The 12524-nt window shown below is 45.3% G+C and overlaps 1 protein-coding gene across 4 annotated transcripts in view; it reads right to left on the bottom strand.

Moving 5' to 3' along the window:
• LOC144672863 (rho-related BTB domain-containing protein 1-like) overlaps window positions 1-12524 on the bottom strand; it is a 102782-nt gene that overhangs the window by 88386 nt on the left and 1872 nt on the right. For all 4 annotated transcript variants that reach the window (XM_078534850.1, XM_078534852.1, XM_078534851.1 and 1 more), the window contains exon 2: window positions 11888-12091. In XM_078534850.1, the coding sequence (XP_078390976.1) occupies window positions 11888-12079 (192 nt within the window). In that variant the 5' untranslated portion in view covers window positions 12080-12091. The remainder of the gene's footprint in view (window positions 1-11887; window positions 12092-12524) is intronic.

Below are 12524 nucleotides of genomic sequence, written 5' to 3'. Positions count from 1 at the left end.
ATGCCAGTGTTGTAGCTGTACTGGAACAGCTTGGCTAGCCTTTGTTGTATCCAGTGCCTTCAGCTGTTTCTTGATATCACGTGGAGTGAATCGAATTGGCTGAAGACTGGCATCTGTGATGCTGGGGACCTCCAGAGGAGGCTGAGATGGATCATCCACTCGGCACTTCTGGCTGAAGATTGTTACGAATGCTTCAGCTTTATCTTTTGCACTGATGTGCTGGGCTCCCCCATCATCTTTGCAGGGTCAACAGGGCTGAGATTGCCGTTGTCATTTCCAGTGCCTAGATCGATGGCCCATGTAGGCCAGATCAGGTAAAGACGGGAGATTTCCTTCCCTGAAGGACATTAATGAACCAGGTGGATTTTTACAACAATCGACAATGATTTTGTGGTCATCATCAGACTTTTAATTCCAGATTATTATTGGATTTGAACCCAGGTCCCCAGATCATTACCCTGGGTCTCTGGAATACCAGTCCAATGGAAATACCACTATGTCATCGCCTCTCCCTGACTATCCCTGCTCTAGATTGCTCTATCTCCTTTTCCATGTCCAACCTAAACTTTATGATAGAATGGTCACTCTCCCTTAGAGGCTCTCCCACTGATATTTGATCCACTTGGGCCAATGCATTCCCCAGAACCAGGTCCAATGAACCAACCCTCTTAATGGACTAGAAACATACCACAGTAGAAAATTATCTTGAACACATTTCAGAAACTCTCGCCCCTCTTGTCCCTTTGCACTATTCCTATCCCAGTCTATATTTGATAATTGAAGTCCCCCATTATTATTACTCTATAACTCTTGCACCTGTCCATAATTCATTTGCAAATTTGTTTTTCTACATCCTTTTCACTAGTTGGTGGTCTCTATACTATTTTTTGTTTCTTCATGGGATGGGGGCGCGATTGACTAGGACAGCATTTGTTGTCGATCCCTTGTTGCCCTTGAGAACTGAGTGGCTTGCTCGGCCATTTCAGAGGACAGTTAAGAGTCTATCACATTGCTGTGGGTCTGGAGTCACATGTAGGCCAGACCAGGTAAGGACGGCAGATTTCCTTCCCTAAAGGACATTAGTGAACCAGGTGGGTATTTTACAAGAATCGACAATGGTTTCATGGTCATTGTAGTTTTGCGCAAGGGAAATCATGTCTAACCAACTCACTGGAGTTCTTTGACGAAGTAACATGCTCTGTGAATAAAGGGGAACTGGTGGATGTACTGTACTTAGATTTTCAGGAGGCAACTGTTAAAGTGCCACATCAAAGGTTATTGCGGCAAATAAAAGCTCATGGTGTAGGGGGTAACATATTGGCATGGATAGAAGATTAGCTGGCTAAAAATCTTCTTCACACAACGAGTGGTTTGGGTCTGGAATTCACTGCCTGGAAATGTGGTGGAGGCAGGTTCAATCGAGGCATTCAAGAGGGCATTGGATGATTATTTGAATAGAAACAACGTGCAGGGTTACGGAGAAAAGGCAGGGCAATGGCACTAGGTCATAATGCTCATTTGGAGAGCCGGTGCAGACACGATGGGCTGAATGGCCTCCTTCTGTGCCATTAAAATTCTGTGATTCTGTGATCCTGTGAACAGGAAGCAGAGGGTAGTGAAGGGGGAGGTGTAAGGGTTAAAAACCAAATACAATGGACAAAGAGGTAGCTTTTGATAAACCACAAGTCACTGTCTGGACCAGATAAGAGGCAAGATCTGTGTGTATACATTGAATAGGAGTGGATAATATAATCAAGTACGAGTGTCTCGAAGATAATAGCATAGAACTAATGAACTAATTGTGTATGTAAAACAAAATAAAAAAGGAATTACCTGGAAAAACTCAGCAAGTCTGGCAGCATCGGCGGAGAAGAAATCAGTCAACGTTTCGAGCCCTCATGGCCCTTCTGCTGAAGGGCCATGAGGGCTCGAAACGTTGACTGATTTCTTCTCCGCCGATGCTGCCAGACTTGCTGAGTTTTTCCAGGTAATTCTGTTTTTATTTTGTTTTGGATTTCCAGCATCCGCAGTAGCTTTTAGCTTTTTGTTTTTATAATTGTGTATGTAAATGGTTGTGTCCTGTAACGAGGTTAAAACATGTACACATCGAAGATAATAGGATAGGCCAAACTAATTATGGGTGTAAATGATTGGGTCTTGTAACGAGGTTAAAACATGTAGACATTGATCATTGGTGCATGCAAATAGAGTAAGATAAGGGAAAAGTATAACTGCAAGGAAACGTAACTATTCAGGGAGCTTGTACCCATCTTGTATGGATACAGTCTCCCCTGCATATGTCTGAATAAAACCGGTGAAAGAAGCTCGAGTCTCGTGTGGTAGCTGCGGGATCGTAGGGTGCCTGAACTGCCTTTCAGTTGGCATAAATAGGTCTTTTTCAGGTTGGCAGGATGTAGCGAGTGGTGTGCCACAGGGATCAGTGCTGGGACCTCAACTGTTTACAATTTATATAAATGACTTGGATGAAGGGATTGAAGCGATTTGCTGAAGACACAAAAAGATAGGCAGGAAAGTAAGTTGTGAAGAGGACATAATGAGGCTACAAACAAATATAGATAGGTTAAGTGAGCGGGCAAAGATCTGGCAGATGGAGTTTAACGTGGGAAAATATGAAATTGGCCATTCTGGCAGGAAGAATGGTGAGAGATTGCAGAGCTCTGAGATTCAGAGGGATCTGGGTGTCCTAGTGCATGAATCACAAAAGGTTAGTTTGCAGGTACAGCAGGTAATTAGGAAAGCTAATAGAATGTTATCACTTATTGTGAGGGGAATTGAATATAAAAGTAGGGAGGTTATGCTTCAGTTGTACAGGACACTAGTGAGACCACATCTGTGTACAGTATTGGTCACCTTATTTAAGGAAGGATGTAAATGCATTGGAAGCAGTTCAGAGAAGGTTTCCCAGACTAATACCTGGAATGGGCGGGTTGTCTTATGAGGAAAGGTTGGACAGGTTAAGCTTGTATCCACTGGAGTTTAGAAGAGTAAGACGCAATTTGATTGAAACCTTTAAGATCCTGCGGGGACTGGACAGAGTGGATGTGGAGAGGATGTTTCCTCTTGTCAGAGAATCTAGAACTAGGGGTCACTGGTTAAAAATAAGGGGTCGCCCATTTAAAACGGAGATGAGGTGAATTTTTTTCTCTCAGACGGTCGTGAGTCTTTGGAACTCTCTTCCTGAAAAGGTGGTGGAAGCAGAGTTTGAATATTTTTAAGGCAGGGGTGGATAGAAGCTTGGTAAGCAAGGGGGTGATAGGTTATTGGCGGTAGATGGGATGCAGATTTCAGGATAGTATCAGACTAGCCATGATCTTATTAAGTGGAGGAGCAGGCTCGAGGGACCGAATGGCCTACTCCTGCTCCTTGTTCATATTAGACTTTAAATTCCAAATATACTACAGCAATCAATCTTGTTTACACCTTTTTAATTCCTTACCTCTAGCCAGAGAGATTCTGTCCTTGGCCCCTCTGGAACATCCTCTCTCTCCAGTACTGTAATGCCAGCTTTAACCAATATTGCCACTCCCCCAGCTTTTTTTTCTTTCCTGTCTCTCCTAAACACATTGTACCCAGGGATATTTAATGTCCAGTCCTGACCTTCTTTGAGCCAGGTCTCTCTTATAGCAATAATATCATAATTCCATTTGTCAACCTGTGTCTGCAGTTCACCAAACTCATTAACCACACTCTGCATTCACATACATGCACATTAACGCTGATTTAGGCTTTTATACTTTCCCCCTTATTCTGACCCCATCGAATGACTTACTGTTGCCTACTCTAATTCTATCAAACTCTCCAGGTATTCTGTCTACCTTAATACTACTCTCTGATATATCCCTGTCATCAGTTGATACTTCACTACATCCCACTGCCAGTTTTTCTCCTCTGCACTCTGAATTTCCCCTCAAGTTCCCATCCCCCAGCCAATACAGTTTAAACCAAAAAACCATAGAAAAGTTACAACACAGAAGGAGGCCATTCGGTCCATCTTGTCCATGCCAGCCCGAGGACACCCAGGTGCCCTTTCTAATCCCACCTTCCTGCATCCGGCCCATAGCCCTGCAGTTTACAGCACTTAAGGTGCAGATCCAGGTACTTTTTAAAAGAGTTTAGAGTTTCTGCCTCTATCACCAACTTGGGCAGTGAATTCCAGACACCCACTACCCTCTGCGTAAAAAAGTTCTTCCTCATGTCCCCCCTACACCTTCTGCCACTTATCTTGAATCTATGTCCCCTGGTTCTAGAATTCTCCACCAAGGGAAACAATTTTATCCTGTCCACTCTATCTATTCCCCTCATAATTTTGTACACCTCAATCAAGTCACCTCTCAGCCTTCTTTGTTCTAAGGAAAATAACCCCAACCTATCCAATCTCTCTTTGTAGCTACACTTTTCTAACCCTGGCAACATTCTTGTAAACCTCCTCTGCACTCTCCCCAATAGCACCAGCAAACCTCCCCATGAGGACATTAGTCCCAGCCCTGTTAAGGTGTAACCCAACCTTCTTGTACAGGTCCCACCTGCTCCAGAACCAGTCACAAAGCCCTCCCTCCTACACCATTTCTCCAGCCACGTGTTGAACTGCTCAATCTTCCTATTCTTATGTTCACTGTCACGTGGCACTGGGTGTAATCCTGAGATTACTGCTCTTGAGGTCCTGCTTTTCAATTCCCTTCCTAACTCCCTAAAATCTGCTTTCAGGGCCTCATCCCTTTTCCTGCCTATGTCATTGGTCCCAATGTGGGCCACAACCTCTGGCTGTTCACCCTCCCCCAAAAGAATATCCTGCAGCCACTCTGTGACATCCTTGACCCTGGTACCAGGGAAGCAACATACCATCCTGGAGTTACGTCTGCAGCCGCAGACACGCCTGTCTGCTCCCCTAACTGTGGAATCCCCTATCACTACAACACTCTTCCTCCTCCCGTCCTGTGCAGCTGAGACACCGTGGGGACTTGAACTTGGCTCTTGCTACAGTCCTTCGAGGAATCGTCTCGCTCACCAGTATCCAAAATGGAAAATCGGTTTGAGAGTGAGATAGCCCCAGGCGATTCCTGCACTACCTGCCTGTTTATCTTAGATACTCTGGAGGTCAGCCATTCGCTCTCTGCCTGTGTATTTCTTAGCTGCGGTGTGACCATCTCTCTAAATGTGCTGTCCACATAATCCCCCGCCAGAGCTCCACAACCCAGAGCTCAAGTTTCTGCAGCTGCTGACACTTCCTGCAGATGAAGTCATCAAGGGCACTTTGTGCCTGCACAACTCCCCACAACCCGCAGGATGCACATTCCACAAGGCCAAGCTGCACTGACATACCTTAAACTTCATATAAAGTGTTTACTACAGTATGGTAGAATATAATAACTCACCTGTCACTCAAAAATCATCTCCCCTGTGCTAAGTCTGGAAAGGTCTATACTAACCAACCAATCAACTTATGGGACTCCTGTGACGTTGTTTTGAGTTTTTATCTTTAAACTCCTTGCTCTCTCTCTCTCAACTGCTTTATCAGCTCCTCTGCTACAGGGAAAGAAGCTGATTGAATGTCAAAGTAAAAGCTGGCTACTGGAGGCTGAGGAAAGGTCGAAAAAGAAAGAAGCATCAACTCTCCCTCTTCCCCAAACTCCCTCACTCACCAAACTCAAACTTAAGCACTCTATTGTGCCCAAAGTAGCACTCCAGCACAGACAAAGGCAGCACTGAAGAAGGCCTGCTTTTATGCTCCCTAATTCAAGCTTCTAAAACCCAGTTTTAGCCAGTTACCTAATTTACTAGCTGCAACTGCAAGCAGAGCTTGCATGAGCCCTGCTTTAAAGCTGGACGAAAACTCACCTTCTACAGCCAAAGGTTAGCTTTTAGTTATTTGCTAAATTAAACAAAAGACTAGGCTTTAGTTAGAAATTAACCCTTAAATTAAATTAAACTGTAAATTAGCCCCTGAAACTCTCTCACGCACCAAACTACCACTTAGGCACTACAGTGCACACATAGCAGCCGTCCTGTGCCTTCTTGAACTGTTGCAGTCCATGTGGTGTAGGTACACCCACAGTGCTGTTAGGTAAGGAGTTCCAGGAGTTTGACCCAGCGACAGTGAAAGAACGGCGATATATTTCCAAGTCAGGATGACACAAAGATTGGCTGGGTGGTTAACAGTGAGGTTGAGTGTCTTGGGCTACAGGAAGATATAGATGGGATGGTCAAATGGGCAGATAAGTGGCAGATAGAATTTAACCCTGAATAGTGTGAGGTGATACACTTTGGAAGGAGTAATTTGACAAGGAAGTATTCAATGAACGGCATAGCACTAGGAAGTTCTGAGGAACAAAAGGACCTTGGTGTGTGTGTCCATAGATCTCTGAAGGTGGAGGGGCATGTTAGTGGGGTGGTGAAAAACGCATATGGGACACTTGCCTTTATCAATCGAGGCATAGATTACAAAAGTAGGGAGGTCATGTTGGAGTTGTATAGAACCTTGGTGAGGCCACAGCTGGAGTAGTGTGCGCAGTTCTGGTCGCCACATTATAAGAAGGATGTGATTGCACTGGAGGGGGCGCAGAAGAGATTCACCAGGATGTTGCCTGGGATGAAACATTTAAGTTATGAAGAGAGGTTGGATAGACTTGGGTTGTTTTAGTCAGAGCAGAGAAGACTGAGGGGCGACCTGATGGAGGTGTACAAGATTATGAGGGGCATGGACAGGATGGATAGGGAGCAGCTGTTCCCCTTAGTTGAAGGGTCAATAACAAGGGGGCTTAAGTTCAAGGTGAGGGGCAGGAGGTTTAGGGGGGATGTGAGGAAAAACATATTTACCCAGAGGGTGGTGACGGTCTGGAATGCACTGCCTGGGAGGGTGGTGGAGGCGGGTTGCCTCAAATCCTCTAAAAAGTACCTGGATGAGCACTTGGCACATCATAACATTCAAGGCTATGGGCCAAGTGATGGTAAATGGGATTAGGTAGGTAGGTCAGGTGTTTCTCATGTGTCGGTGCAGACTCGATGGGCTGAAGGGCCTCTTCTGCACTGTGATTCTGTGATTCTGTGAGTGACTTAGAGGGGAACTTCCAGGTGGTGGTGTTCCCATCTATCTGCTGCTCTTGTCCTTCTAGATGGTAATGGTCGTGGGTTTGGAAGGTGCTGTCAAAGGAGCCTTGGCAAATCCCTGCAATGCATCTTATAGATGGTACACACTGCTGCTTCAGCCTTATCTTTTGCATTGACGTGTTGGGCTCCTCCATCATTGCGGATGGGGATATTTGTAAAGCCTCCTCCTCCAGTGAGTTTAATTGTCCACCACCATTTACAACGCAAGTAGTCCTGTGTCATAGCTTCACCAGGTTGACACCTCATTTTTAGGTATGCCTGGTTCTGCTCCTGGCATACCCTCCTGCACTCTTCATTGAGCCAGGGTTGATCCCCTGGCTTGGTGGTAGTGGTAGAGTGGGGGATATGCTGGGTCATGAGGTTACAGATTGTGTTCAAGTACAATTCTGCTGCTGCTGACGGCCCACAGTGCCTCATGGATACCCAGTCTTGAGTTGCGGACTGTTATCCGTAATGATCTCTTTGGGCACATCAAATAAAGTGAAAATAGCACTTAGAGCTTGTGCAACAGTTGTGCTTGACACTTTGTGCAATTATCAAATAATGGAGTACTTGGTAAAGTCGTTGACGCTAACGATGAAATCAGTGCCATGGGCATGAAAGTGGTCGGGTAGGAACTTCATGAGGAATGATTGGTTCTTTGTGCTGACTTGGCACACGCTCTTGACGTGCCTTGCACTTCTTGACGATGACTTCAATGTCATTGTTCATACCCGGCCAATAGACTGTCTCTCTTGTGAGTCTCCTCATCTGATCCTTGACCATGTGTGAGTGATGATGTGTTGAAGAATATCAGTTCACAAAGATTCCAGTGTGATGACCTGCCTGCCTTTAAAAATGACTCGCCGGGAGATGCCTAGCTCATCCTGGTAAGGCCAAAATGCTCTCATGTGTTCATGGACACGCTGGATTGAATCAGGCTGATGGTTTTCCACAGCTTCGATAGTGTGGAATCTTTCGTCATTGCTTCTTGTGGCTGCTGGTATTTGTGCTGTGTAAGATATACCAGGTCAAATGATGGATTTGCATTCTCCTGCAAGTGTAATGTTGTAGCTCCCTGGAAAATGCCAATTTTATTGAAATATTCTGGATATTTCGATGTCAGATCATGAACTGGGGTTTGATCTGTCGTATGAGTCCTGTCTAATTCCATGGATTGTGAACCAAGGAACTAGTGAGAAAGAGGAACTGAAAGAAATTTTCATTATTAAAAAAGTAGTATTGGAGAAATTAATGGAAAAATCCATGGATTGTCACTAGTGTGAGGTTACAGCGTGCTGGTAGACCTGTGATCATTGGACCTTCAGTCTCCATGATATAGACTATCTGAGACACCCAGGAGGGTTGTTTGTACTTGCACTCCAGGACTGTAGATCCTGTAAATGGAATTTGTGAACCATTGTACTCTGAAAGTTGTGCAGTAGTAGGTTTTGTCATGACCTTCCTCGTCTGTGGATACATGTCTTATCGGATCTGCAGAGGTAGGATGTTGGCACTTCCCCTGTGTCAATCTTGGTCAATAATGAATAGTTAATAACTTCCTTAGGGAGATAATCTTAATCTTAGCAAACACTGTGAGGTGTGACGGTGCCTATGTTTTCCACGAGATTGAAGGTGTGAAACCTGTTCACCGCTCTTCATCTCAACGTGCACATCATCATCATGTTTGGTTTGTCAATCACCTCATGGTACTGAATGGTCATTCTTATGGTTTGAAGGTCCCCGCTATGTACAGTCTGTTTGGATCAGTGCACAGCTCTTTGTAGCTGCATCAGCCTTTGCTCTTGTGCACTGCTGCTGCCAATGGCCCTTTCTGCCACATGCCTTGCAGAATTGATGGAAAGCTGGGAATTCCCTTGGTCTTGCAGAGGGCCACACCTTCCCCATGTCTTGCTAGTGACATGTAAGACATTAAAAAAAAATCATAAACTATGTGAATTAAACTTTATTCTTTTTTGCTTATTTAAAAGTGAACTTTGCTGAACCAAAGATGACTGCCACAAGTCTCCTGATGCCTGGAATTGAAAGGTGACCACTAAGGCATTATATGCATTGCATTGGAGACATGCCCTGACATGCTGCTTATGGAATCTCACATAGGATGTGGTGTCGCTGGCTAGCCCAGTGTTTTTTCCCATCCCTGATTGCTCTTGAGAAGGTGGTGGTGAGCTGCCTTCTTAAGCCACTGCAGTCCATGTGGTGTAGGTACGCCCACAGTGCTGTTAGGAAGGGAGCTCCAGGATTTTGACCCAGCGACATTAAGGAACGGCGATATATTTCCAAGTCAGGATGGTGAGTGACTTGGAGGGGAACTTCCAGGTGATGGTGTTCCCATCTATCTGCTGCCCTTGTCCTTCTAGATGGTAGTAGTCATGGGTTCGGAAGGTGCTGTAGAAGGAGCCTTGGTAAATTCCTGCACTGCATCTTGTAGATGGTACACACACTGCTGTCACTGTGCATCGGTGGTGGAGGGAGTGAATGTTTGTGGATGTGGTGCCAATCAAGCGGGCTGCTTTGTCTTGAATGGTGTCAAGCCTCTTGAGTGTTGTGGGAGCTGCACTCATCCAGGCAACTGGGAGTGTTCCATCAGACTCCTGACTTGTGCCTTGTAGATGGTGGACAGGCTTTGGGGGGTCAGGAGGTGAGTTCCTTGTCGCAGGATTCCTAGCCTCTGACCTGCTCTTGTAGCCAAAGTATTTATTTGGCTAGTCCAGTTCAGTTTCTGGTCAATGGTAACCCCCAGGATGTTGATAGTGGGGGATTCAGTGATGGTAATGCCATTGAACATCAAGGGGTGATGGTACACACTGTTGCTACTATGAGTCAGTGGTGAAGGGAGTGAATGTTTGTGGATGTGTGATGGTTGGATTCTCTCTTGTTGGGTATGGTCATTGCCTGACACTTGCGTGGCGCAAATGTTACTTGCCACTTGTCAGCCTAAGCATGGATACGGTCCAGGTCTTGCTGCATTTGGACATGGACTGCTTCAGTATCTGAGGAGTTGTGAATGGTGCTGAACATTGTGCAATCATCAGCAAACATCCCCACTTCTGACCTTATGATGGATGGAAGATCATTGATGAAGCAGCTGAAGATGGTTGGGTTGAGGATACTGCCCTGAGGAACTCCTGCAGTTGAGATGACTGACCTCTAACAACCATCTTCCTTTGTGCCAGTTATGACTCCAACCGGCAGAGTTTTCCCCTGATTCCCATTGACTCCAGTTTCGCTAGGGCTCCTTGATGCCACACTTGGTCAAATGCAGTCACTCTCACCTCACCCTTTTTTAATTGTCCACCACCATTCACAACTAGATGTGGCAGGACTGCAGAGCTTAGATCATACCCATGGATGATGGTGTCTGGGACATTATCTGTAAGGTATGATTCCATGAGGATGACTATGTCAGGCTGTTGCTTGTCTAGTCTGTGAGACAGCTCTCCCAATTGTGGCACTAGCCCCCAGATGTTAGTTAAGAGGACTTTGCAGGGTCAACAGGGCTGAGATTGCAGTTGTCGTTTCCAGTGCCTAGGTCGATGCCGGGTGGTCCGTCCAATTTCATTCCTTTTTGAGGCTTTGTAGCAGTTTGTTACAGCTGAGTGGCTTGCTAGGGTCACCCACATTGCTGTGGGTCTGGAGTCACATGTAGGCCAAACCAGGTGAGGATATCAGGTTTCCTTCCCTAAAGGGAATTAGTGAACCAGATGGGTTTTTACAACAATCAACAATGTTTTCATGGTCGTCAATCAGACTTTTCATTCCAGATTTTTTATTCAATTCAAATTTTACCACCTTCCATAGTGAGATTTGAACCCGGATCCCAGAGCTTTTCCCTGGGTCTCTGGATTACTAGCCGAGCGACAATACCACTATGTCATTGCCTCCCTTACGGTGGGAGCTTTCCGAAAATCTAAATATACCACATCCACCAGTTCTCCCTTACCTATTCTGCTAGTAACATCCTCAAAAAAGCTCCAAGTGGTTTGTTAAACATGATTTCCCTTTCATAAATCCACGTTGACTCTGCCCAATCCTATCATTACTTTCTAAGTGTCCTCTGATAACATTCTTTATTACAGATTCTAGCATTTTCCCTACTACTACTGTCAGACTAACAGGTTTGTAGTTCCCAGTTTTCTCTCTTGCTTCTTTTATAAATAGTGGGATGACATTTTCCACCCTCCAATCTGCAGGAACCATTTCAGAGACCTGATTTTCGACATATAAAGACCATTAGCTGCAGGTCGGGGGGAAGTTTATCAGGATACTTGGGAATTAGCAAGATCAGCTATGTGGAGAGATTGGAGAAACTGGGACTGTTCTCCTTAGGGCAAAGGAAGTTAACAGGAGATATTATAAATATGTTCAAGATTACAGTGTTGATAGAAAAAGTAAGTAAAAACAGCTTCCCTTGTCAAGCTGGGTGGTAGTGAGAGGTTATAAATTTAAAATCATCGGTAAAAGAACTCGAGGTGAAATGAGGAGAAATGGTGTCACACAGAAGCGTGTTAAGATCTGGAACACGTTATTGGTAAGGTTGATGGAATCAGAATCCACAGAAACTTTCACAAGGCATTTGCAAAAGATGAATTTGTAGCATTACAGGGAGAAAGCTGGGGTGCAGCACTAATTGTGTGACTCTTCCAAAAGGTTGACACAGGTACATGGGGATGACTGGTCTCCTATGCTGTGCGATGCTCTCACTATATGAACTGCTACCTGGTTTGGTACTTTTACAGCATTCAGCAATGCAGATTCTTACCTCCTGACAGACTCGATATTGATCTATCGCCCAAACTGTGGGCACATGTGTAGCCAAAAGCTGGTATTGGGTCAGAGTGGCATTACAGGCTCTGGCACAAATCAGCCTGGTCTTCCCCACTGCATTGTCCCCCACCACCACACACTTGATTGTTTCCACATTTGGCCGCTCGTAGTCCACATCGATATCCATTGCTGCAAAAATCTGCAAACGAGAGAGAGAAACGTTCAGGTCAATGTCGAAACTGTCACTTTGCCCAAGGTAAGATCTCATCTTCCCACAGTCTGAACTGCAATAAAGGGTCAACTCTTTGATTTTACATCGTACTCCATCCCACACTCACTAACTGGACTATCTCCTGCTTTCTGCTGGTTCAGTCAACAACAGGTCATTATCTAATCGACACATGGAGGGCAGCTGGATGGAATAAGACAGACCACGAGGAGAGAAAATATAGAACCAGAAAAAGCCACAGAACAAGAGCAAACACAAGGCACAAGAGAGAACGAGTAACTAACAAAGGAAATGGAGCACAGAACAGGCTGAGAGTGGGGAGGAGAGAGTGGGGAGGAGAGAATGGGGAGGAGAGAGTGGGAGGAAGGAACAGGGAGGGAGGAGTGGGGAACGGGGAGGAGAG

The sequence above is a fragment of the Cetorhinus maximus genome, unplaced genomic scaffold (genome assembly GCF_964194155.1).
Source record: "Cetorhinus maximus unplaced genomic scaffold, sCetMax3.hap1.1 HAP1_SCAFFOLD_125, whole genome shotgun sequence".
Classification (NCBI taxonomy): Eukaryota; Metazoa; Chordata; class Chondrichthyes; order Lamniformes; family Cetorhinidae; genus Cetorhinus; species Cetorhinus maximus.
This window is presented reverse-complemented; position numbering and strand designations above follow the sequence as displayed.